At 42.9% G+C, this 27,839-nt stretch overlaps 1 protein-coding gene across 3 annotated transcripts; it reads left to right on the top strand.

Annotated features, from left to right (window-relative positions):
* Window positions 1–398: 398 nt before the first annotated feature.
* Window positions 399–27,839, top strand: slc2a4rg (SLC2A4 regulator). Of its 3 annotated transcripts, XM_058052476.2 has the most exons (9): window positions 399–865; window positions 2,353–2,588; window positions 20,036–20,136; window positions 20,899–21,137; window positions 23,028–23,128; window positions 23,834–24,107; window positions 25,604–25,756; window positions 26,501–26,631; window positions 26,858–27,839. In XM_058052476.2, exons 1-9 carry the CDS (start codon window positions 632–634, stop codon window positions 26,967–26,969), a joined length of 1,581 nt encoding a protein of 526 aa, XP_057908459.2. In that variant the 5' UTR covers window positions 399–631; the 3' UTR covers window positions 26,970–27,839. The 3 variants fall into 3 exon arrangements, with proteins under 3 accessions (XP_057908459.2, XP_057908461.2, XP_057908460.2); XM_058052477.2 differs by lacking the exon at window positions 25,604–25,756 and having other exon boundaries at window positions 400–865; XM_058052478.2 differs by lacking the exons at window positions 25,604–25,756; window positions 26,501–26,631; window positions 26,858–27,839 and adding an exon at window positions 24,304–25,597.

Raw genomic sequence — 27,839 nt, 5'->3', positions numbered from 1 at the left:
GCGCTGGTGCCCAGTGGTCACGGTTTACCATATGAGCAGCTTTTCATCGTAAAAATTCACTGTCAACTTTTTGAGAATGTGTAAATTAGACATAAAGGGTCATTTAACTTGGAATAACATAAAAACCTCAGTGAGCAGGCCTGCATGGTTCGTCATTCTTTGCTCTCACCAGGGCCCTGACCAACTCATAGTTGTCGACAGACACCGGCCGGTTAAACTGTAAAGAACGCCCACGTCCCTTCGTGACCCAATCAGATTACACGAACAAGTGATTGACATGTATGAATCGCCCAATCCCCAAAGGCCTTGCTGTGGAAGCGTGCCAGAGTGTAATGTTTATGTACCGCCTGGACCAATGGGGAGCAAGCACAGGGGGCGTGGCATTCTTTTGGAGGAAAGAGGCAAAACAATCTTTATCCTCCGGACCGGGCGGCTTGTTGGCTATCCCGGGTAGGCAATTCCTAGCGGCGGCGACCGGACGCTCCATGTAGACTAGAAGTAGACGTAAATACACAAATAATACCTATCAAACTGCGACAATCGTGATAAATGTATTTCACTCCAAAAAATTGCACTAAGATCTATAGAAAGCTGGTTTTCTTTCTTTAGTCTGCACTCGCTCGGCGTTAACATGGATTCCAGGTATATGTTGGACAAGCCGGTGGTCCCTGGGGCGGACTTCGGGTGCCAATCGGCTCGATCGGTGCTGCGCGACAGCCGGCTGGGGAGACGCGGCGTCGTACCGGCTGCCGAACCGACCACTGACGGGGCTCTCTTCTTCGAATGTGTGCTCGACGGGGAGGCAGCGCCGAAGGTTAAAGCCTGTCCGAGGGCGAACGGACGGATATTGCCCGACGTGGAAAAAGTAAGTGCCGTGTCCTTCTCTTCCACGACGTATTTGAACCATTCTGTCAGCCGTGTGGCGTCCTGCGCCGATCGAGTGCCAACAGGCCACAGTCGTGGGCTCCAAACTGATCAACTTTGACGCGTTACATGTGACATATGTATGTACCATGGCCGAACGAACACCTCGCATTGATGCTGGGAATGCTTAAGGTCGACGTTAACTCTACTCCAACTATTAAAGTTAGTTTCTGGCGTATCTGCAAAGTTCACCGGAAAGAGGGTCTCAAATTAGCGCCCCTCCCCCTCCTCCATACTTCAGGGTGGAGCTTCGCAAACACCAGTTGGCCTCTTGCATACTTCTCAGTCATTTGAAGTGCGCACAGTTACTGCTTTCCTTTTAGCAGTTGCACAAAAGTTGCACTCGGTGTTGCTTTTGTATTTCATCATCTCCGGGCTGTGTGCATGCTGGTTAAGTTATGGCTCATACCACGGATACCTGACGTGCTTGTTGCTGGTCAATTCCTAGTCAAACTCAAAGGAACATTTTAGCTTTTTGCTAATATACCAGGCATTAAAACAGGACAGTATGTGGAGCTTTCTTTGCTCTTGCATTGAGTTCTTTTGCTTGTTTCTGTGGTAGCTATAGTGGTTACTAGTAGGAAAATGTGTGTTGTAGGTTTTTGTGCAAAAACTTTAGTCCTAAATGAGACATAAACACGAAGAGTCAACATGTGAAAAGGGTGGTGGTTTTTCTTCATGCATTGCAACACCCTTGTTGACAGATATATCAGATATATCCATAGGCCTTTGTTGCATGTTATTACATTTCTCTGTGTTATCTGCCAACAAACTATGGAATCAAACTATGGAATGGATGGAATAAGGAACTCAAACATTGCACAACGATGAGCCAATTCAAGAAACAATACAAGCAGTTGATGTTTGCTAAATACAAGGATGAAGAGTCTTGAACCAGTCATGATGTGCTATATATATCACTATATTGACACGCACTATGGTACCCATTATGGCATTGGATGCTCATATCACCCAGTACTTCGCTACGAGGTACATTATTTAAAAAAAACAAAACAAAAAAAAACCTTAAATTGTATTATGGAAAGCAGGAAGTGAACAAATGTAACAGTTACTGATTGTAAAAGTACCATATGGAGGGGTAGGATTTAATAAGCTTTGCTTCTTCCTACTCCTTTTTGGACATGTGGACTGATTATGTGATCACTCAATTGTAATCTGATGCATGTACAAATGAAATAAAACCATTACCATTACCATTACCATTACATGTCTCTGCTGCTGACTGTCATTAAAGACATGCTAGGAATATAAGTATTATATATAATAATAATAATAAGTATTTCGTACTCCAAAGCCGTTTTCCCGTGTCTTTCAATTGTAGGGACAACCAGAGTTTTCTTTCTGATATATGCATGATAGAGCCTGTAATTGTACCTCACGTGAATTTATCCTTCCATCTTTTTCAAGACTGGTGTGGGGGACCACAGAGACACTGGTTGCACTTCTAGCCTGAAGAGGGCCAGTCCTACGCACTGCCCAGGCACAAATGGGAAAATGCCAGGCAGCTTTATACACTTGGACATCAGGAATCAAGAGAGGCAGGCTGGGATGGCCCTCAGCTTCAGGCCGGCACAAGGACAGAATGTACCACAGATGGAGAGACAACCGCTCCCTTCCTCGCATATCCCCGTTCCCAGAAACAGGTAGGGAGGCCTAATGACACCTTGGAAATACTTTTTTACGTTAGCTGTTTACCTGTTTCCTTTTGATTTCTTGGTACATCACATTCATGCGTACAAACATAATTGTAAGGCGAAATATCCCCAAATTGAATTAAAACACTAGCTTTTAGAATATATGACTGATTTGCCACTTCACTTGCAGTGAGAAAAATGGAAATAGTACAAAAAGTACAAACTATGTTTTTTTTCTTTGTCGTTACACTTTTTCACAGATGAAAATATAACTTAAAGGGGAACTTTTTTTAAGGCTTGTGAATGATGGGCAAAATATCAATAAAGTTTAGCTCAATTTTAAGGTATTATCCGGTACTTTTGATACAACACCCCTACAGTCACTTTTACAGTCCTATTATTCTTTATTTAGACCACATTGTGCACGCTGTGGGCTCACTGCAAGGACACAAGAGATGGCCGCCACTAGCATAGCAATCTACCAACTAGTTAGCCTTCCTTTTTACTTATTTTAAAATTAAGAATTTTTTTTTCAAATGGGACGGGGAAAGAAAGAAGCCAAACACTTACCACTTCCACACAGAAGGAGAGGTGAACCCTTTTTTTCACCCAATCAGCCATGATGCTTAGTAACCAGAATAATTTGTAATAACACATAACTTGTCTTGAAATGTTTTTTGACTAATAATAGGCAATAGTCAACCACAAATCATTTTTTTTGAAGAAGCAGCAAGAAGAGCGAGGAACCAATGTTTGAACCATGATGTAGTGAGGGATGATCTATAGTTAGGTGTCTTAGGTGAAATTACTTTTGTTCCACATATTGACGCTGAACCATATTATTATATTAGTATTATATATTCTTCTAATCATAATTATTATTATGCACACGGCCTGCAACTTAGTTTTTAATTATGCTGTGATTAATTGATTTTTAATTGGACCGCACCCTGACTTGCAGGAGCATTTCTAAGCCAAGGCCTCCTCCTCCTCCTCCTCCTCCTCCTCATTGTAAACCCTCTCTCTGTTGACAGCCTGCTCTCTCGCTGTTTGACAGGCAGGAAAATGAGTCTTGTTTTATGTGGGTGTGTTCTGTTTTGAGTTTCATGTGTTGTGAATACTCGTGGCGCATCGTTTTCTGCAGATGCGCATTTGGAACGTCTTTCAATGTACCCCAGGCTAACCTTCCATATGGTAACAGTTGTGCACAGAGCAAGCAGTAAGTGCACCCAGGGACAAGCCCTGCGCACTGATAAGCGATTATGTAACAGCAAAGAGGACTGGGAGTGACTGCAGGCCGTGTCTCTCGCTCTCCTTTCTCACTACGATTGGTTACTCGCCGTGTGGGTCTGCAAACCTGCGTTACACATTAACAGCCAAAGTGGTGGCATCTGCCAACAGAGGAGCCGTGTAGAACGATAACACGGATTTATACAGTAACACCTGTCAACAGAACAGGTTAAAACGGTCATTTTTGATAGAGGGCGTTGTCTGCGTGTTAGGTCCTTCCTTCTTTATCGCAAGAACGTCATGTGCCTCTGGTCACATATGACGCAGGCCCCAACATGCTTTTTGAGCTTTGGTCTTTGTGTGCAAGTTCTCACCCCCGCAGTTGGGTCTTCACCAGGTTCAATGTATGTCTTCACCGCAGTGTATTGACGGCAGCCTCGCTCAGAGCTGTGAGTAAGCACTACACAGCACACAGCTGCTAATGTGGTTACATAAGATGAGATAAGGCTGTGGTCATAATAGCGGGGCCTTTGTTGCTCTATTGACCTGTAGGATGAACACTACTGCGCTAATTTACAATTTTGTCTTTGTTGCTACAGCTTTTGTACACTTGCATAGCTAATGGAATCTAATGGAATATACAGCTTTACTTGGACCACTCTCATCGCGACTGAATTGGTGTTTTTGGACCTTGTCGTGTCAATTTGTAAATGCTGCAATGCTGATTAATATTTGATATAAGCTTTAAAATTCCTACATTGAGCTTTTGAGTTTTTGGAGAGTTTCTGCTTTAATTTCTTTGCAAGATGTCAGAATTGCCTCCCACAGCTGCTGTTTTGTTGTGATCTGCCTCCCACCCTCATAAATATTTTGCTTCTCAGTTGGGTTGTGGTCAGGGGAAAGGCGGGGCAAACCGTGAGTTTCTCACCTATTATGCCCATAAGGGCCAATGAGGTGGGTATTCTATTTCATGCATGAAAGTCATTTGCTATAGAAGGTAAGGATCTTCATTTTGTACCCTGGAAGAAAGTGGTCAGTCAGAAACTCTACATATTTTTGGGGGTCATTTTCACACCTTCAATGACCATAAAGGGCCTCCCAGCTCTCTCCCATCGATTCAAAACATAACTCAGCCATTTCCTTGCTGACATCACAGCCTTGTTGAGATATGCTGGCCGTACGCTACTTCATCCACCCATGGTACCATGACCCCCATCAATAACCAGGATTGTTTGAAAATGAATCTTCATGTATTTGTTGGCCCACTGCAACCATTTCTGCTTGTGAGTATTGGTTAGGGATGGCCATATAGTACATTCACTTGGAGCTATTTTTATGTACCCATATACCAGTATAGATTCTTCTAATGATAAGAAAATGACTTACACAATACCGGTAGAAATGATCAAACGGAAACATACCGAGGTGATGACGTTGCGCCACGGCGGATATATAAGATGAATGAAATGCTGTCATGGTGAGGAGAAGAAACGTTCGTGTGTGCAAGTCGTGGCACTAAATCACACACACTCCGCACATGCTGAACATACTTCCGTGACCGTCCTTCAAAATAATAGCGCCATTTGCCCCATGTCTGCCTAAACCAAACAAGAGTGTCATAAATATCTTCCATTTGCAGTAGGAATTGCATGGGTGACTACATCTTCCTTCATCGCAAGCACAGACATTACAGTTGGCTGAAGATTTAGTAGCAATATGTGCAGAGGCTGACATCCCAATTTCTTACCAATCAATACACGTACTTTACAATTTGAGACAATTGCATTATTGTTTGCATAATAATTTTACAACAAAGTGTAGTATATGTTTGAAGTATTTCACTTCTAGAAACTTGCTCGCGAACCAAAAATAAATTAGTTTCTATGCATATTGGGCGAGTATTTTTTAAGTAACATATGGATGCACTCTAAGTTCTGAACCTATGATATCACAGTGGTTATGTCCAGGCAAGGTTTTCTGTATGATTGTATAACACAGTTCAATACCAGCATTTTCATTCCTGTTGTAGCTTGTTTGGAGCTGGCATTGCACACCTACACATGAACGTTTTGGTATGCAATCACTATCAAGAGATGCTGTGGTTTTCCCTTTTGCAATATAAATTCTACAACATTGTTGTTGTTGCACAGGCCTTTTTCCAAAGGCCGTTCACAGGCTGCCTTGGTAACAGCCGGATGGCTTTGTTTAAAGGGTTAAAATAATCTTCATTTCTGGCATCTATTGCAGCGACACAGCACAAATACGTCTATGAAGGACACAGGGCTTCGAATCTCGAGGTTAAAAGTATGAAGTCAAAAGTGTGTCAGTTTGGTCTGTCTCCAGACTTTACAAACTGGACGGTTTGAGCATCACCTTCGCTCACTGGGTCTCTTTAGTCGTCACTGACAATCACTGTGCACAAATTAAACCATATGCATGAACTCTGAACAACAGTCCGTCACCTTTCAGAGGTCCGTGTCAAACCCAAACAACGACAACAATTCCGATTGTTACAAAAGGGACCTTTAATGTCTCTTCTCAGCTGCCTAGCGTCTATCTATCTCAATTTTACTGAACTGATATTTTCCTAAAAATGATCTATGTTTTACTGCTAATTATTAAAGATCGGAAAGAGGTAGGAACAAACTTTTTTTCCTGCTGACCAACAGGTGTCCAATCTTTCTTTGATAGGTTCCATTCTCATATAGCCATAGAACCATAGAACACCATATTCATATTCAGTCAGTATCGAATAAAATGGGTGCTACTGGGTGCTGGGATTGAATTTAATATTTGAAGTTAATATTGTTAAAGGTTGTTGTTTGCTTTCTGCTGCAGCGATTGACTTAGGAACAAGTCTGGTAAGGTTGCAGTTCATTTGGGGCCGCTGTAACTTCAACACTAAATCATTCGTTCATTTTTGACCGCTTATTTTTATTTTTACCGCTTTTTTTACCGGAGCCTATCCCAGCACGGGGAGAACATGCAAACTCCACACAGAGATGACCGAGGCTAGGTCTCCTAGCTGTGAGGCCTGCGCGCCAACCACTCGGCCGCCGTGCAGCCAACACGAAATCAGATTTTTTCATTTTCGAAATACTTGAAAAACTTGTAGAAAAAGATTATCATTCAATAGCCTAATCGTCTCATGTTATTTTAATATCCCATGTTTAATACAGATTCATGTTGTATTAGTCAAAGCAAACATCAGAGGGTTAGTTAGTAAAAGCTGTTGAATACATAGTGTGTGGATATTGACTATAATTCCTACTGACTGATGGAGCTGAGCCAACCTCTAATATTCACATAGGAGTGGAAAAAAGAGAACAAATAAAAGTGTGCGCACCAATTCCAGCACGCCTGTTTTACTCCCACCTGTACTGTCAGCGGTGCGTCTGCGAGTCTTCCCCCCTGCTTGCTGTCCTGTTCTCGTTGTGTCTGTGATTCTGTCACCCACCACAAAGCAGAGCCTGTTCTACCTGTCAATACTCATCAGTGTGGGATCCAGCACACTGATAAAAGAACAAAGAGCAGTTTTCTGTGAACAAAAATGGGCTCTGACAAAATGAAGTGGGGAGGGGGCAGTTTGTTTTGAATTTGAAAGCTTTTCTGCCTTATCTGTCCTTGCCCAGGTACACTGTCACCACACTGTGGTGAATAGAAAGTGCTGACGCTCGGCATAAACATGACTACAGAACAAGCAACTGCATTGAGGAGTGTGTGTGTGTGGGGGGGGGGGGGTAGAGTGAAAAGGCCGTCTCTTAACATAATTACTGTCCAGCCTTCTACTTTGTCCAGGGAGAATTACCATCAGGGTTTCAAGCCAGGTTGGTAGGCGAGAGCTCTCCACATCTCAACCCCTCCGTTCCTCTTTTTTTAACCGACCCGCCACCGGCTTTTTTACCAAAGGAGATATTACAACCTGTTGCTGAAAGTCAGAGGAACAGCTACCCACCCACACGTTTGTCTGGGATGTTAACCCAATGACAGACATTCAAGCCTCTCACATACAGCATAGTTAATGACATTTCTCCATTAATGTCATATACTGTATTTTCTCTATAATTTACACCCAAGTGCTGTCACATGCTGCAACATTTATTGAAATTCAAATCATACATTTGTATTTTTATCTGAACCCTTCTGTCATCTGCCTGGACCATAACAGGTTAAGTCTCTTGCACCAACACAGGCAGAGGTGAAAGGTCATTCTTAATGAATGGAGTCACGTGGGAGGGCAGGGTTCAACGGGGATGCGAGCAGGGATCTGGCACGTCCGGCAGGTCAGCCTCGGATTCTGGGTTACGTGTCACATAGACAAAGTATAACCGCAAAAGTTGGAAGTAAACAAAGTAGACAACCGCTGTCTCTTCACCTAAACTAGGATAACATTTCATCTTTGTGTTCTCGTTCCACTTTTCCAGAACGTTAGAGCCATTATTTATCTAATGATGGGCTCCCGCTAATGGAGAGTTATAGTGCAGCGTGGTGATGAGAGATTAACCATCTGCCACTATATGCAATGTAGAGGAGAGGTCAATTTGATATGTGAGGAGACGACTAGGCAAAGAGGAATGTTTTCTGCAAACTGAGACACGGGAAGAATTACAACAAAATATTCCTTGATTATACATCATCCTATATGTCTTCACTGGGAGCGTGACCAAGTATTGGTATATCTCAATATTTAATGCGCTGCAATAGATCTAAAAAGGACGAGGGGTATGATTAAATAAGCTATGCTTCTTCTTAGTCCTTTTTGGACATGCAAAACTGTGAATTGTGCTATGTGATGGATTCCATTTTAAACTCTGTGCCTGTTCAAATAATATTACACCATTACCACTTTCAATGCCGCTTGTCTGCCAATGAAATGCTTTGCTCAGACAAAATGCATTATGGGAAAACATAACACGTTTTTTTTGTTTCCATTTTAAACTTGTATTGGTACTTGTTTGTATATTACTTTTGAGTGTTAAGTTGCTGTGTGATTTTAGCATTCTACCATGACTCAGCCTGTTGAGTAATGACCTGCATTTTCCAATTGATTTACAACTCATTGGCCATAGCTTGGGGCACAGTGGTTAGCTGTGTGGCCTGCACACTCAGAGACCTGAGTTCGATTCCATCCTCTGACATCTCTGTGTGGAGTGTTCTCCCCGTGCATGCGTGGGTTTTCTCCGGGTACACCCAGGCCCGGGTGTAGGGAGTTGACCTGATTACCTACTACTGTCGGTCCTGCAGTAACCCGGTGAGAGAGGGCAAGAGAGAGTGACAGAGAGTTAGAGAGCAAGGAAGCAGCAACACAACCTGGCGGCAGGGGCTGTCACACCCTCCCCCTAAAAAATGTTTTCCAGCAGAAAATGTTTCGGAAAATTCTGTGACAATACCAATAATACATGAAATATCACTCTGAAGATACACCAAAAAAAAAAAACGCTGGGTTTACCATAAACAATTAAGAGCAAAGTGCTCTCCATAAGGCATCAGCCACAACATTATTTTGACCAATTTTTGGTCAAGACTTTTTTTTTGCCTGTGCTCTCACAACCGTCTCCGCTTGTTAAGAGCTCTTTCAACAGCTTTGTGTCTGTTCCATGTATTCCATTTCCCATTTATTTGGTCTTTAGCTTCTTGCTTCTTTGTTGGAGGTTTGACTGGTTAAATCCTATTCAAATCCAGATTTAAACTCCCAGAACAATATAGTGCCTCATTTTGTGCTCCCCAGAAAACGTCCGCCCCTTATCTCATCCTCTTACTGCTTTCTCACTTTTCGGTCATAGTTTCTTTTTGTCTGAAATACCCACAATGCTACGTAACTTGGTCAACAAGACAGCATGTGCCTTGTTTTTTTTTTTTTTTGAGAGGCAGCAGATGTTCCTCATGACTGATGGCATGCCATTTTACTCCAGAGGGTGGAAGCAAAATGTGACGCAGTCCCGCTCTTGGTTTGGATGGTTATCTGCACAATTACTGTAAACACACAACAGAGCTTTGCCGTGTATGCGCAATAGAAAGTAACGAGTAACCAATCACTGAGGTTTGTCATCACATCTGAAGCCATGTCAGATGTATAGAATCCTTATTGTAATCCTTTCTTTGTTCCATTCAACCCCTACAATTGATATATTGACACAATTGCGTCATTTGGTATTGACTTTTGTCAATTGGAACAATGCACTTTTTCCTGACCTGAGCTGCTGTAGGTTTAGTAGTATTACTTACAGTATTCTGTGTCTAGAACCATTTACGTAGACACACACATCTTATAACTTTTACAGTACAATGGCTTGTAATAAGGAGAATAGCTTAGTGATGTGCAGTCAGGTGAGGCAGGTTATATTACTGGAGGTTGTTATACTGTATTATAAATGTATTTTTGTATGATTCCAATCGTTTGTAGCATTTTCTTCGGTAAAAGTCATGTACACCAAGTGCACACAGAGTTGGATCAATGTGCCCGTCAGTTTGTGTTTGTCAGCATGTCGTCAATGATACAATGTTGCAGAAAAATACATTATGTATTGTATTACCCAGGCTGTAATATATACAGCCTGGGTAATGTGTGACATAAAATTTCAGTACCGGTGCATCCTTAAGGGGTACGGCTTGTGTGAGCGGGAAGGGGCTTGTCATTTGCGCAGATGAAAGCCAGTGTTATTTTGATGAACAGAGGCTGTATAATGAGTGATCATTATTTTTCAAGCATCTGATTGGCCAAAATGCACATGACAGCCACTAAATATATTTTTATGTGATTGTCTGGTTCAGACATGGCCTAATTTAATTGTGTCCATGGCTCCTGGCTGTATGTGGTGAAATCCATTAGGCCCTCAGTGCTTAAAGATGTACTGCAACATTACCTTATTACAAACATTGATCAAATTCCACATAGCCAAATTCTCCACAATCAGTTCTCGATAAATGACTTCCATGACTACCACTAATTGATTGACTTGGACTCCTACCCTCTGATGTTACTGTTCAGCCTCGTCTGCCGTTTGTTTATTACAAGGACATGTTGTAGTCCAGGGCTGCACGGCGGTCAAGTGGTTAGCGCGCAGACCTCACTGCTAGGAGACCCGGATTCAATTCCACCCTCAAGGTGTGGAGTTTGCATGTTCTCCCCGTGCATGCATGGTTTTCTCCGGGTACTCCGGTTTCCTCCCACATTCCAAAAACATGCTAGGTTAATTGGCCTCTCTAAATTGTCCATAGATATGAATGTGAGTGTGAATGGTTGTTTGTCTATATGTGCCCTGGCCACCAGTCCAGGGTGTACCCCACCTCTCGCCTGAAGACAGCTGGGATAGGCTCCAGCGACCCTCGTGAGGATAAGCGGTAGAAAATGAATGAATGAATGTCGTAGTCCAACTACTACTACTACTACTACTACTGCCTATTTATCTTAATGCTGGTGCTTTTTATTTAACGGGGACCCATTATGCAAATTTGTCCCTTTTGGATTGAGTTGTGGACTCCATAACCAGCACAGAAAGCTTTCTAGTTCTTGCAGAATCTGCACCTATTCAGCTGTATTTCTTTGGATTCCGTGCATCCCACGAAAACGGTCTGTTTTAATATATTTCACCCAGGCATGCCTACTCCTCTTTTAACATACAACCATATGTGTTGGATCCCGAATCCGATCCGGAAGTAGAGACTAGACAGTCCGAAGTTTGTCAAGAAAATATGTTACTTCCCGACATCTCTCAATGGTAAGTAACTTTAGCATTTTAGTTTTAGGTTGTTTTTTGGGTAGCGCTACTAATTTAGCAACCCCACTTCTCGTATGGACACTCTATAATGTAACACAGGCAAGCACTTCTGTCATGTAAATAATTGGCTTGCGAGGGGAAAATATAATCAGTCAACCAGCTCAACAGGTCATTTTGTGACTTCCCATTTTTGTCTTTCACACATTCAGTCTGTTCATTCTGTGAGCGAGTCATCATTCAGCACAGACTTGTGAAGGACACTCCTCTCCTCGCCCCCCTGGCTATTACATCAACACATTTGCTATGCAATGCTGACTCAGGTTTGACTCGTATATTTATGTCATGATCCACGCACAAGCAGCACATGTGAATGTAGTATAGTACGTATACAGTATATACTGTGTTGTATGTTCACTGCTGAGAAGCTTGACAGAAGGACTTATGGTAAGAAGGAGTTTGACAGATTCCTGCTTTACATCCACAGTGTTTGTTTTTTCCAGCATTCAGTTTTTCCTATTTACCGCAAACTAATGTTTCGATAAAGATCTTCACATACCTTGTGAAGGGTGCGAATGGCTGCCCAAATAACCCGAGCACCGCTTGTCGCTCTTCCAAGGACTTTTCACAATGTGGTAATTGTCCCTCTATTCTAGCCACTCTTGGTTTTAATCCAGAGATGTCTTTTTGTTTGTATACAGTAAACGGTGGCGCCTCGAAGCAAACCATCATCCACAAGGTTTGTCCATATTTCCAAAGATGATTTTTGAAAATGTGTGTGCTTCAGAAAACACCATTTATTTTTGTACACCTCTTTTTATTTAGTGAATTTAGTGCAGCAATACAAAGCTGACAGGCAGCACAGCACAGCACTCCGGGGAACAACAACCAAGGCTGCTGCTAACTTAAGCAACCCACAGTAGCAAACAAAACTATGCAGGCAAAAAATAAAGAAATAAAAATAGATGGATAAATATTACATGCCGAGTTGAGACAGAATTGGTAAAGCAACCCAAAAATAAGGCCACACACACACAAAAAAAGGGGACGGGGAATCTAATTACATTCCGATTGAATAATGATTCTATGCAGATACTCCATAAAGGCCTGCCAGGTTCTCCTGATCACCAGCACTGTAAAGTGAAAATCATTTTTTTCTAGTTGAATGTGAGTATAATGACTTCCTAGAGCCAACTGTTGGGGGAACGGATGTTTAGTCCGTCTGCTATTGGGAGACCAGCAGCACAGTCAGGGAAGACAAAGAGAGCGGTACAGGGTTCGGGAAAACAAACTGTATCAAGCACCACGGCAACACATCAGAAACCTGACACCAGAAACGTGTGTGTGTGTGTGTGTGTGTGTGTGTGTGTGGTTAGCAGGTGATTATTTGCATCAATTGCAGATGTCAGATACGTTGGAGTATTCCTGTGTTTGTCTGCTATATGATACATTTAACTGAAATTGCTGTTTCCAAACAACCAGTGATCTATAAAGGAAAATCTTGAAAACGACAAAGGGGTGCCCAAACTTGATAGCACAGTATTTACAAATGTTTGCATGTTTTTGAAGTATTTACATACGTGTGTGGGCGCGTGCATGCGCAGACTATTTATAGACAGACGAACAACAACAACAACTGCATCACCTACATCTTCCCTTTGCGATCACGACACTCCCGTCACCAATGTCACCCCAATCCTTCCTGATGGTGACAGATCCACAGCCACTCAAACTGCCAGTGTAAGCTGCCTGGATTTTTGTCTGTGCTGGATTTGTCGCCATTTCCCTCTGTCAGTGCGCGATTCACCAACTTCTATCTTCCTCATATCCAAGCTGTTGCTGCCGATTGGAGGAAAATAGAACAGTTGCCCCCAACTGGGACAGAAATACATTGTCTACAAGTCGGAAATTCGCACACAACCTTCAGAAGACTTTGATCTGCAAGCAAAAGACGTTGATCGACATCTTTGGCAGTCAACGTTCCTTTTTAAAAAGTAATAATAAACGTGTATGAAATAGTTGAACCTCATACAGTGGCAGTGATCCATCCATTTTCTACACCGCTTGTCCTCACTACGGCCGCATGTGTATGCTTGAGCCTATCCCAGCTGACTTCAGGTGAGAGACAGGGTACTCCCTGGACTGGTCGCCAGTCAATCACAGCGGTGTCTGTTATACTTATTTACTATACTTGTTTAGTTTCTAACAGAAGCACATGGCTGATGGTTGACAGTTTGAATTCAGAGGCGGAAAACAATGTACACAAGTCAACAAAGTGTGGCCAACTTTGTCTGCCACAGTCGGGCTGTGCCAGTCTGGGTGTCACCCCGTTGTTGTTTTTTTCATGAATCAAAACAGCTTGACAGTTGGGATCACACCATTTTGTCCAACAAACAATTCTTTTTTTCTCGAAAAAATAGCCGTCATATTGATTATGTAAGAGTAAAATCGCTCCATCATTGCGAGTGTTTCCATTCTTATTGCATCCGTTTGTCTTGTTAACTATCCCATCAATGGTATTCCACGATGACAAAGAAGCCATTTCTACATTTAACTTTCCCCAGCTCCAACAGAGTAGAATAATGCCTCTAATATAGAAGGGCCGTCGCATCCGTGCAAAGAAATCAATTCCTAAAATGAGATAATGGCATTTTACTTTCAATCAGTATCCAATAAGTTTTAGTTTTGACTGAGCCCATATGTAGTAGGTGACACTTGATTGATGCAAAGACTTGCACAGGCAGTTTTTGTTTTACAACATTTTGTTATGGTGCACCTCCATAAATTAGTAATACTGGATAAAAGGAAAATAACTAGCTAGGTGTGCAAAGAAAGAATGTTCATAATATGTTGTTGCGGTCGCTCCATTGAGGAAGAATATGTCACGTTTGTTCTTTTTCTGCACAAGGCAGCCTGATTTCGGAAAGTGAAAATTAGATATAGTTAAATGCTAAAAGTGGATAAATGCCGCCCAACATTGGCCAAATGCTTGGTCTGACCCAGGGGTCGGCGACCTTTTTTGGCCGAGACCGCCATGAAAGCCACATATTTTAAAGTATAAGGCTAAAAATAAAAATAAAGAGAACACTTAACACAGTATGACTCCAAGTCGATCACATGTGGAGGCCACACATTACTGAGCTTACACTAAAACTCCACTAATAAATGTATTCAACTAAAAATATCACCTTGAATATTTTTAGTTGTTCCATTGTTCTTTCTTACCTTTGTTAGTATGTGTTTGTCGTTATTTACCATTAAGGTATATGTGTACAGCGAATTACACAGTTCTTAAGGCTCTATTTCCAGGCTGAACCATTTCGTCTGAGTTGATGAAACGCCATTTTCTCTTTTAGTGTTTTAGGTTTCTACTCACTTGGGTGGGATTGTACCATTGGGCAGATTTCTTTGTTTTTTTTTAGTTTTAATGGTGTGACGGGGTTTTTAGTTTCTACCAGTATGGACGTTGTGGTATCTATGTGTGTTTAATAATATTACTGTGTATTAAGTTCATGAAGGGCAGTGAATTTGGGAGGGGGCCAATTGCGTCTTCTGAATTTATTAGCACTGTTGTCTGATTTGGTACTAAGTACGCTTGTAGTTAGCTATTTGAAATTCAAATGTGATTAAAATGGTGAGACAGAACAGGAACATGTGGAAATATTGTTCAGTGCTTGACACGAATGCCATATGTTAGATGAAATCAAACGTGAGATTATGACAGTGGTTTGCTTCATCTATCACTTCGGAAAAACCAGTTCATGCGGGAGTCAGACCCAGGAGAGGGAATCATCGTCGCCAATCTTCTATTATTGCGCCTGAACAAAGCCGGTCATTGTTTATGCTGTGCCCTAAGGCGACAAATTGCATTTGTGGATCGGGGGGGCGAGCGAAAAAGAGATCTTTTTATCCTTTCACTGAATAGTCATTACACTCAACAGCCTGCATTAAATAGACACAACTCCAGCATACAGCAGCCTCTCCCTCTCCAGGGGGCTTGCAGCCTAGGGACTTACGTAAGGGCCAGCGTGTGTGTGGACTGCACAACATTTGATGAATTATAAATACGCACATGATTGCACGCTTACGTCTTGATAATATCACCTGATGCTGCTCACTGAGAGGTGAATGCAATTATAAGAAATACCAAACAAGATCTTTTTTATTACAATGTCAGAACACTGGCATAAGATTTTATCCAAGCACGGGGGAGGGGGGGGCACGACTTGCTGTTTGCTGCTTGTCATGACCATGCACTCCCATAAAGAACAAATAGGGACCAGGGAGGGGCATAACGTAGCACTGAAGCAGTAAGATGGGAACTGAGAGAAATGTGCTATTAATAGAGGCTATGTATTGAAGTGGGGGAGGGCAGCTGTCAGTCACTACATGACCTTATTATACCCGTTGGACTTCATGGTACCAGTTCCTGTTCTGTGTTTGTCCTGAGTGGTCAAATGTCATGTTTTTAAATCCTGATCTAAGATCCACAGTAGTGCCAACATTAAAGCAAAATACGTGTGGATGTATAAAGAAAATCGATAATCTAAAATGTCTACAAATATTAATGTTCTTTTTCCGTTTTCACATTGCTTTTTCTTTGTATTTTTTCCATTTTGTCATTCCTTTTTTTGTTTTGTGTCTGTCTTTTCCATTTGCTTTTTGTCATTGCTTTTACTTCATGGCTCAAGCTGGCGAGTAAAGGCAAAAGGCAAACCATGACCCGCCCACAGCAAAGGTCTTCCCGGAGATTGGGAAGACCTGGGTTCGATTCTCTGCTTGGCATCTCTCTGGGGAGTTTGCATGTTCTCCCCGTGTCTACAGGGACTCCGGTTTCCTCCCACATTCCAAAAACATGCTAGGTTAATTAGCCACTCCAAATTGTCCATAGGTATGAATGTGAGTGTGAATGGTTGTTTGTCTATATGTGCCCTGTGATTGGCTGGCCACCAGTCCAGGGTGGACCCCGCCTCTCACCCAAAGACAGCTGGGATAGGCTCCAGCACACCCCCACACCCCCTGTGAGGATAAGCAGCATAGAAAATGGATGGATGTGCTGTCCACATATGGCCATGTTGTTTACATCTTTTATTTACTGTATGATGAATAGAATAATGTTGGTGGACGAGGGTGGCTATAATCCAAAGCAAACATACTTCACTACGATGTGCTGCGTTACATAAATGATTAGATTTGAAAATGTCGGTCAGCGTCCGTGCTTCCACGGAGCTCTGTAGAACCAGGGAACACAGCGGTCATAGCCACGCGCCGTGACCAAAAAGGTTGTGTTGTAGTCGGACACAAACATGGCATTCTCTCGGCCAGTTACTAAGTAATGTAGATGTAGATTTTAAAAACAACTCACAATTTGCTATCTCCATCTAGTCATTGTGTCATTGTGCGGAAAACCAAGGGTAAGTGGTAAGACAAGTGCCAAGTGCCAAGGGGTGGAATTGGGATTCAGCCATAAACTACAATACAGTGAGACATAAATCAGGCATATCCCAGGGATTTCTATGCGGTTGGTAACATGATGAGCCGAGGTGTTGTGTTAAATATAGAGCAGGGGATTGCTGAACACAAACACGGAGTCATCATATCTTACCCTCTCTCTCCCTGTGGCGATTTCGTGTGTTGATGTTTGTGACGTGCTTCCGAGCAACAGACAATTACTACAATTAATGTGCAAAGGGATGTGGACAGTTAAGACGAAAATGATTTTGAAGATTTTCCAAGAAAGTTTTAAACCTCATGGACCTGTGGCATATGCAAAGGAGGCTCGTTACTTTAAAACCTATTCACATTTGAATTGAAATAGTCTGAAAATCATACGTCTTTATTTTGTTTGTCAGTGATATGTAAGTATGTGAAAAAAACATCCAAAAGCAACATCCTTAATCATAATTGATTTAGTAAAGTCAGACTGTAATGCCCTTATACCGCAGTTCAGACTTTATTGGCATGTAATTTGAAAATGTCGTCAAGGGAATGCACCACATGTACCATTCTCTTTCTCTACCCATATAGCTAAAAGCTATAAACTAGCTAAAATGTTGCTCCCCATTACTTCTGTTTAATGTGACTCTCAGGAACAGAGGTGGTTTACATGGTGATTATGGCGTTATTATCGCCTCTGATGTGCAGTCCAGTGGGCCCTTTGCATTTAAAGGCAATGAGAGGAGTTCATTTGATTGGTTAAGATCAGACTCGGCTGTGTTAAACCCTCTCACGCCCCCCCCCCCTCCCTTTGCCACTTGCACCAATTGGAGGGACGGAGACATGGGTGCGCCGTGCTGCGCCGACTGCCCGCTTAACCAGTCCAGGGTGTACCCTGCCTCTGGCTTGAAGTCAGCTGGGGTAGGCTCCAGCACACCCCCTGCCACCCCAGTGAGGATAAGCGTCATAGAAAATGGATGGATGGAAGTTGGACCCTTTTGTAACCCTTATATTGTGGTATAGCTGTTTAGATATTTGAGCCTACCTATTTTCTTGAAATGTAAGGCAATGAATGAATGTAATTTAGTCATTTCATCAGGTGCAATACTTTCCATGAATACAGTACTAATTCCTTCTAGAAACACCTTCAGGCCCAAAGGTGCTCATGAATGTCCGGTGCATATAAAAAGATAGTTTGTTGACATTCTCTATCTGCGTGCTTAGTAAAAGTAAACACACACCCAGTATGGCTTACTCCAAAATAAAAGTCCCTCTTTCTGTCATAAGAAGACAGACAGATTTACAGTCAAGTCCCACAGAGTCAAGACGTGTCTGCTGTGTGATAGGATGAGCCACCTAATTCTACCTGTTTGTGGATACTTTAATGTCCAGATTGGTTTGATAGCTGCATAGCTTTCCAGCTGTTAGCATGATCAATTACACATGCACCACAGATGCGCTTATTATGAAACGTTTGTGGAATATCAGAGCTGCACCAGGAAGCGGCAGGGAAAAATTCAATGTCAGGAAATTGGGGGTCGGTTTGGAGTATTTCTGTTTGCGTGTGTGTGTGTTTATTTGTAAAGGTGTGCTAAAAATGTTTCAATTGCCTTGGAATTATCTGTAAGGATTGTGTGTGATTGACCTCTGCTTTACGTGACTGATACACACAACCAAAAGTATGCATTGCGGTCAGTATTAGCCAACTTTGTCATGCAGCTGCAGCCCAAATGAGACTGACACAGAGTCTTACTATCTACTGAAAGACTGAAAGTGCGGTGTGTTATATTCCAAAGTCAACACAACAACACCTTGTCTATAGTGTACACAGAATTGGAGAAAAAAGCACAGAAGTGTTCTGAAAAAGAGGCCGAGATAGACATATGCATCAGATGCATGTCCTCGCTTGGCCCCGTTTGTTGCTGAGAACAAGGCCAACCACGGAAACAGGACACGACTAATCTTGTTATCCTGTTATCTCTTGTCCAGACCAGGTTGTTTATGCATATGCGGTGAGTGAATGTGTATGGATGCGTACACGTTACCCACTCTTGTGATATTCTGACAACCTGAATAACTGTGTACCCCCAAACGGAACACATTGTCATCAACGGGCATGTGACACTTTCACTAAAAGTGTCACGAAAAACTTTTTTTAACTATAAAAAAATATTACACATGCGAGTCACTTCCAACTTTGGGTGTGTGCGTGTTCTTCTACATGTCCGCTCGCTTGATTTACTACCCGTCGGTGTTTGTGGAGTCCGGAATGAAGTTTTTGTGTGTTTGCACAGAGACTTGGAGTGAATGTGTGCCAGGGCTTAGGGCTTGGCTGAGAGAATGCCTCAAACCAGTTTACTCTGGTTGTGCAGACCGGGGGCGGGACCTTTTTAAAGCTGCAGAACATGTGGAGCTTTTTATGTGTCAGTATACTTCTGTGTTGCACAGATTTCATGTGTACATTTACATATGAGTATGTAAAGCACAATGGTTCATACGCATGTTGCCTGCCTGTGTTGAGTCAACACTTTTAAAATGTGTGTGGGGGGGGGCCCAAGTGTGTTGAGGAATTCTTGGCCCTGCCTTAAATGTCTTCCCCCGGATTTTGCTTTCAAGGACAACAGGAAGTGAGTTTGGAAATGAAAAGATTGAATGGTTTGAATGTGCCTTGTTGTAGAATGACACAAATAAGTACAAGTAATTATGGGTACCGAAGCATCCTCTGTGGTTGTCTGGTGTGTACTTTTATCTTTGTGAGTGTGCAGTACTTCAAGTGGGCAGTGTAAACAAGGTTCAATCTATGGGTGGACTGTTCAGCATGTAACTGAGCTCGAAGATAGGAGGTGGTGCAGAATGAGGTTTGGGGTTGTTTTTTGGAGGGGGGGATTGACTCTGTGTGTCTCTCTCTCTCTCTCTCTCTCTCTCTCTCTAGTAATTTCATATCCCACTGTCCTGAGGCTGTTGTTTGTTTCAGCTCCGTAGTGGTCTCTTGTGGCGGCCTCTGCCTCAATTACTGAAATAAACAATCTTACTGAAAGTATAAACCTGGTCTCTCTCTATCTGTGTGCTCTGCAGGAAGCCTTCAGGTCATGCTGATAAGGAGGTGATGGCCGCTGCCGTCCTGACATCACTGTCCACGTCCCCGTTGGTGCTCTGCCCGTCCTCTGCTCCCACAGGTAACACCACCTTCTCCTCCATTTGGACAACACCACATCCACCCGCAACCGAATCTGAGTCATACGCCATGCCAAATGTTCTATCGTGACCTTATCACTATAGCTCCCTTTTGCCATCCCCATGACAACCCTGCCAGACGGTCAAAGTCCTGTCAGCTTTTTTTCTCCCCCTCCCCCTTTTTTTTAAAAAGTGTTTTTTTGCTGAGCATAACCAAGGCTACTGTTATTTGCTCTCAGTGAGTCATCTCGAAGGCGTACACATGACAGGATGGCACAAAGTGGACCAAAGATGAAAATCGATTTTTATTCATCAATGTTTTTTATGGCCTTTCAACACTCTAGGTTTGGGCTAAACAAGCTTTGCAACACACAACAAGTGCTGCAATGTTTCTCAGATACACAAAGGTGTGCATGATTGCAAGTTTGTGGCATTAAATTCTTCCTCACAGTCTGACTTCCTGGAGTTAATGTCTTTTGTCCTACATTGTCTTCCATCAATTGTATACACGTAGTAGTTCTACATATTACATGAGTCACGATGCACAACTCTGGTCTCGGGACTGAATATGCAGTATTTCTTGAACTATATTAATCTGCTCGCACGCCTTTAATGTACGTTATGCATAAATGAATCTCATGCCCTACATGTGGAAATACTAGCAATTGTCTTGTCACTTGAGAGAGGAAAGAATGAAACACGTTAAGCTAAATGAATTCATCTCCAAGTTACATCAACTCAGCGTGTCTGCTTCTGAACTGCAGTTCCAGAGCCAGCTAACAGGGCTTGGAAAGAGGTGCTGTCAGCCAGCTACAGCAGCTCCACCAGTGGCAACTGGAGCTGGGATGCGAGTGACCAATCGGTGCCCTCCACGCCGTCCCCACCTCTGTCCAACGATACCAACAAGAACTTCCTGCTCTCGTCCCAGGGTGATGATGTCAACGAGGATGTCACAGAGAGTGCACACTTCATGTTTGAGGACCCCATACCCCGAAAGCGAAAGGTAACACTTGTGTGTATGTGTCATTCACGTCCTGTTAAAATGATTATTTGAATCGTTTGAATACTGACCCCTCAGATTATTAACTAGACCTGGAAGGGTTATGGAAATGTGAGGCAGGCCACCCCAGGGAGGGGAGGTCCGACATGGAGGATACGTATATTACATGTAGAAATGACCCTAAATGTTCTTACCATTTTCGTGCTGCTTGTCTGTGGACACAAGATGTGGAAAGGGTTGCGTCTAAGGATGTAAAGGTGTAGAAGGATTCAGCCACAGAATAACAGGATTTGGTCAAAATGAAACTCAATAATCCTCTGGCATCACAGTGTCGGAGGTTTGCTGAGTACAGCACGGTCTGTGGGAGTGGGCTATTCAGCCTCAGTGGAGACGAGCAACAGTAAAGAGCACTGAGATACACAAACTTAAATCAATGTTCCGAGAGAAATGATCAACTGCTCTTATTCCAAGTATGCGGGATATGGTCAGACTTGGACTCTTCTATGAGCAGTTGGGACTGAAGTCGTTTCCTTTGCTAGCAGTGAGTTAAGAAGATTGTTAGACATGGCAATCGCCAGTCGTACTGTAGCAGTGTTAATGCAGGAAAAACACTTTAAGAATTAGGTGATTTGTGTTTTTTGGACTTAAGGGCTTTGCTGCTTAGTTTTTATGAGTATCATTTAAACACGGCATTAGACACACTCCAGCACCAATGAGAAACAGATTAGAGTGGCATTGGAGAGTGGAGTGTTAACACTCGACACTCAAACTAATCTTGCCCTTCCTTTTCCCTTCCCCACAGCCTCTTTCTGCAGAGACTGTTGAAAGTTGCGAGTAGCGCACACCCACTGTTTTTCATTTGCAACAGAGCAGGTCCCAGCCTGCCCATGGGAGAGCGACCAGCGTCTTATAAGCCAGATGCATACTGTAAGAATAAAACACTTCGATGTCCTCACATCTATGTTGATTACACGGAACGAGCACTGAATGTTGTGTTTAATGTCCCTTGTTTGTAAAAATAAATAAATAAATACAAAAAAGACTGGGATACACCTCTTAACCCAGACGTGTCCAAACTACAGCCCGTGGGCCAAATGTGGTCCGCCATCCTTTTTTGACCGGACCATATCAGAGTGAAACAATATAATTGCTATGGCTCACATACAATATGTGCTTTGTATTTCTTGGTTTAAACACAAGGTGGAGCTAGTGTAGTCAACAAGGCGGAGTATCCATAAGGAAGCGGTTATCGATTAAAATAAACATGTTCAAGTTTAACCCTGTGTGTGGATATGCTTCCTCGAGGCTGAATCCGTGGATGACATTATTCCCCTTCCACCGGGCGATGGCTCAAGCCGGGGGATGGTGTGCCGAGTTCGGACGAAGTGATGTGGTTATTGTTATGGTTATTGAGAAAACCAGCACAAACAAACAAAAACATGCACACTTCACACAGAGATGCCAAAAAGACACCTTTGGTCGAACTTGATTGAGTCATGTTGACCCAATGATGTGCATTGATGTCCATGTAGTCCACCCATAACTGTACTTTTATATCTCCCAAACAGTCTTTTTCCCGTCATTTTAGAAGATATAAAAGAGCCTGGCGCTCCATTTGTCCGATCTTTCTGTGAATGAGGTCTCTGTTTTAGCAGCGTCATGCTCTAATGGGGTTTGCGCTCTACCCCTTGTCGGGCAGCTTTCAATACCCAATGAAGGCTTTTCTGTTGAGGTTACCAGTTGGAGGCACACATAGGAATCTGGCAGCACGATGGCCCGTATCCTCTCTTGGAACTCATCAACAGCCTGCTAATGAGTGAACTCGGAGACAATGTTAAAGGGAAGCGTGTCACAGTCGTGTTGTGTTCACGTGCACCGTGGCCCTTCTTTCAGAACTCCATGAAGGTGATGTTCAAGTGCTTGTGGAAGAACTGTGAAAAGGTCCTCAGCACCTCCTCAGGAATTCAGAGGCACGTCCGCACTGTCCACCTGGGGTGAGTTGACCCTATTAAAAAAATACACAGGGTCAGGCAAAATGATGTGACACATTTGTAGGTTAAATAATGTCATTATTTAAATAATGTCATTGTATGGTCATCACCTTGTACTTCGGTATGACTTTACTTTATTTGCCTTTTATTTAACCTACAAATGTGTCATATCATTTTGCCTGACCCTATATATATGTGTTTATTATGTGATTTGTTTTTATTTCATTTAAGATCATTTTTTTCACCAGGGATTTCTTTTACTTTTACTTTTCTACTGTGTTGTGTAATCATGGATCCCTAGCTTCAGGCTACTTTCTGAGGTAAAACAAAAACAGTGTCAATTTGTCATCTGCAAGATGTGAAACATCCTGCTTGCCTCATGAGCTGAGCTGCACACTGCCTTCTACCGCCACCTGCTGGGGGGAAGAGTAGTTGCAGCTTTAGTAAGTCAATAAATTGCGTTCAGATTTTACAGTCCTGATATTAAAGAGGTAGTATTTTACTAAAATGATCGGATTGTGGTGAGGGGTGTTTCTGATATTATCAGCCCAGCCTCCCAACATGGTGCATTGCTGTAAACTTTAAACCCCAATATTGTTTTATTAATATTTATATTAAGTAATATTGATTTGGATTGATTGTAACTAGATAGGTCTTGACAAGCTATGTGAGTTAATTTTGAGCTAATATTCTTTGGCTTCCTTCCAGGCGTAACAGTGACTCAGACTACAGCGACGGGGAAGAGGATTTTTACTACTCAGAGATTGAGGTGAACATGGACAGTCTAACGGAGGGCTTGTCCAGCCTCACACCCACCTCGCCCACCACCGTCGGCCCTCCGCCCATCTTCCCACTTCCTCTCTCTGACGTCCCGCACTCAGAGCACATCAACATGAACGGACCACAGAGCCACGCCCCGACACTGCTCAGCCAATCAGCGCCCTCCATGCTCTGCCATATCCGCACTGACCATGCGTACCAGGTAAGTCCGAGTCATCACGTTAAACGTTCTTATTATATTCGCCGAGGCAAGGCGCTTCTCGAGAGGAATAAGGTCCCGGGTCATCTCCAGCTCGGCAGTGTGGGAGGATATACCATTGGGAGAAAGTTTTCTGTTAATATCAAGCCAAGTTGATGCAAACAATGAAGTCAACAAGCTCCAATTTACTGTTCTGCAGCGAGTCTCCACGCCTCCTCCATCTGCTCTTGTCCTTCATTTTTCTTCTCTTCGTCTAAGCCGACTAATTCACATGCACTCCTCACTGAGATGCCCTTGGAGGCAACAATCAAATGGTGTCACCCGGCATGAAAACGAGGTGTCATGTGATGTTTAGTCGTCATGGCAACAAGACAATGCACCTAAAAGTAGATGTAAAGTGTGATCATTGGTGGTTTGTTTGAGGCTTATATGTATTTCAAATATATTACCCCTAAAGGCAGATGTAAAGTATGATCATTGGTGGTGCGTTTGAGGCTTATATGTATTTCAAATATATTACCCCTAAAGGCAGATGTAAAGTATGATCATTGGTGGTGCGTTCGTGGCCTTTATGTATTTCATATGTAGTTCAAATATTTTCAACAAATTGGTTTTGTAAAGATTTGGATTCACCATTGGAATTGAATTTTAATAGCCAGGTGTAATTCTCAGGTTCTGTTTGTTGCTCAAGGGCGCGAAGACAAAACATCAAATCCCCCCCCCCCCAACAAATATATTTTTTTGTCATCAAAGTTGTTAATATTAGATATCTCACATACATTCATTCATTCATTTTCTACTGCTTATCCTCACGAGGGTCGCGGGGGTGCTGGAGCCTATCCCAGCTGTCTTCCACCCTGGACTGGTGGCCAGCCAATCCCAGGGCACATATAGACAAACAACCATTCACACTCACATTCATACCTATGGACAATTTGGAGTGGCTAATTAACCTAGCATGTTTTTGGAATGTGGGAGGAAACCGGAGTACCCGGAGAAAACCCACGCATGCACGGGGAGAACATGCAAACTCCACACAGAGATGCCCGAGGGTGGAATCGAACTCGGGTCTCCTAGCTGTGTGGCCATCTCACATACAGAGTTATTCAACGTAGGTTGGAAGGGAGCCCAAGACCTCTTTGAGATACCAAGACCTTTTTATGTGTTTTATATTAAAATATGTTTACGTTCCACCATTGCCCACCAACCTCGATGACCTTAGACTTGGAATGTCTGGGAGAATTCTCTTACCGCATTGATGGTTGGAGTGCTCGGAGGTTTCTGTTTCTGTTGCCTAAACAAAATATTATGTGATGGGATTGGTTCATTCTTTTTGAATAACCGTTTGAAATTTGGACGTAAGAAATTTCCTCTCAATAAATGATTAATTTCCCTTTTTTTCTGTTTTGAATCCCTTTCCCGCTTCATCTGCATTGTTCCTGTCCCTCTTTGTGTGTCCTTGGTCTTCTGGCTGTGTGTGGTGCTTGTTCATGTTCCAGGCCACTGCTCCCGTGAATATCCCTGTGGTTCCTGAGCTGCCAGGCTCAGGCCATGGTAATGGATCTGGGCCTGGAACCGGAACCGGGACGGGGACTGGAAATGGCATCAGTGTGTCATGGCAGTCCCCTCCAGTTATTTTCAAAGGCATCCCGGTGAGTGAGGCTATGTCTCACGGAATCTTGACCAGAGCTTGGCTCTCTTATCGGTTCAGCTGATTCACACTCTTTTTCTCTCTGGCTGCAAATGTCTTAGTACTTAGTACTTACTATAGTACTTAGTCTCTTTTTGAACCACTTTTCATTGCCAAGTTTTGCTATTAAAGTATCTGTCATGCCCAAACATGGAGCCATTTAATTTAAATTAATTTTTATTTACTCAATATATCGTATTGTCCGGACTATAAGTCTCTCCAGTGTATAAGTCACACAAGGCCAAAAATACATAATTAGGTACAAGTCGCACTGAAGTATAAGTTGCATTTTTTGCACGTAATTTATTTTCCAAACGACTTGACCAAAACAGACATTAGGTCCTCTTGGAAGGCAAGTTGTACCAATAAAAGAATAGAGAACAGGCTGAATAGGTGGAAGATATGCTAACACAATGCTTATTCAGATACACTAAAAATAAACATGAACACAAAAGGTGTCCAGGGTTTATGGAACATAAACATTTATAAGTCGCTCTGGAGTATAAGTCGCAGGAACAGCCAACCTATGAAAAAAAGTGCTCTTATAGTCCGGAAAATACGGTAAGTGAGTCAGTCATACTTGACTAAATCACAGTTCTGAGTCTCATAAAGCTTCCATAGCATAACGATATACATACACAGTACATATAGATGTAGCATGGCAGACATGTATCAAATAAAGTTCTACTGTGCCTTTTATGTGCAGGGGCCTGTTGTGACTCCTGTGCGCACAGTGAGCATCGGGGAAAAGCGACTGCCAGCATCCAGCACTAATGGCACTGTTAGCAAGAACAACGCTTTAATAACGGCGACACCTAAATCAGCACAAGGAAGCCGGTAGGCGACAATCTTTTTCTGTCGGTCTTAATTGTGTATTACATCATTTCTATACACTTTATTGACAAAATTATTGAGTGGTATTGGAGTCTTGAAGCTTATTCTTATTCTTGTCTGGAGCTTAGAATTATGTTGGTAAGACCAAAGGACCCTGAAGGGGTCACATCAGGTTCATTGCATGGAGTGACTTACTTCCTGTATGTGTGTGTCATGTGCCGTCACCAAGGAAACCCCGCGGGGAAGCCAAGAAGTGCCGAAAGGTGTACGGCATGGAGAAGAAAGAGATGTGGTGCACAGCCTGTCGCTGGAAGAAGGCATGCCAGAGATTCACCGACTAAGACACCTTTCCTCCGACTCCACGTGGGCAGACTTCTTGTTCTCCGTGCTTCCTCCTGCAGAGCGGCGGGAGGTTTGCCTTCGATCTTTACTCTTTCCAAACACACACAACAAAATGGGTTTTTTTCTTAAGACTGAGACATTTTCACTCGCCTACTGTTCATAACAAAACAAACAAAAGAAAAAAGAAACATTTGTTAAATTCAGGCTGCACGGCGGTCGAGTGGTTAGCGCGCAGACCTCACAGCTAGGAGACCCGGGTTCAAGTCCACCCTCGGCCATCTCTGTGTGGAGTTTGCATGTTCTCCTCGTGCATGCGTGGGTTTTCTCCGGGTACTCCGGTTTCCTCCCACATTCCAAAAACATGCTAGGTTAATTGGCCACTCCAAATTGTCCATAGGTATGAATGTGAGTGTGAATGGTTGTTTGTCTATATGTGCCCTGGGATTGGCTGGCCACCAGTCCAGGGTGGAAGACAGCTGGGATAGGCTCCAGCACCCCCGCGACCCTCGTGAGGAAAAAGCGGTAGAAAATGAACGAACGAACGAATGAATGGTTAAATTTGGAATTCTGAGATGATATTTTTTGGTTTACTACTACAACAAAAGTATTTTGCGATACTCAGTCGTAAGTCATAATAGCAGCACCGTGTAAGCTATCAAGTAGCAAGTGAGTGTCGCCGTTTAAGAGATTCAGCCGCCAATGTCAGCTCCTAACGTGGTCGTCTCCTGCAGCCTTAACGGACGGCCTGTGCTTCTTCCGCTTGCTCCTTCGGCTTTCATCAGCTTCAGCTTTACACGTTTTGCAACCATGCACAACACTTTCAAGCCAAGTGGTACAAAAAGATTTCCCCTCTTGAACAAAAATGCTCA

The sequence above is a fragment of the Doryrhamphus excisus genome, linkage group LG15 (assembly GCF_037039965.1).
Source record: "Doryrhamphus excisus strain RoL-2023G ecotype Guam linkage group LG15, RoL_Dexc_Guam_v1.1, whole genome shotgun sequence".
Lineage (NCBI taxonomy): Eukaryota > Metazoa > Chordata > Actinopteri > Syngnathiformes > Syngnathidae > Doryrhamphus > Doryrhamphus excisus.
Note: the sequence above shows the minus strand (reverse complement) of the source record. Positions and strands in the feature narration are given on the sequence as shown.

Excerpts from the sequence above, each read along its gene's own strand:
- slc2a4rg (XM_058052476.2), top strand. The coding sequence starts at position 632 with ATGGATTCCAGGTATATGTTGGACAAGCCGGTGGTCCCTGGGGCGGAC. Across the intron at positions 2,589-20,035 it reads ATCCCCGTTCCCAGAAACAG|GAAGCCTTCAGGTCATGCTG; the intron begins GTAGGGAGGCCT and ends TGTGCTCTGCAG. Across the intron at positions 26,632-26,857 it reads AAATCAGCACAAGGAAGCCG|GAAACCCCGCGGGGAAGCCA; the intron begins GTAGGCGACAAT and ends GCCGTCACCAAG.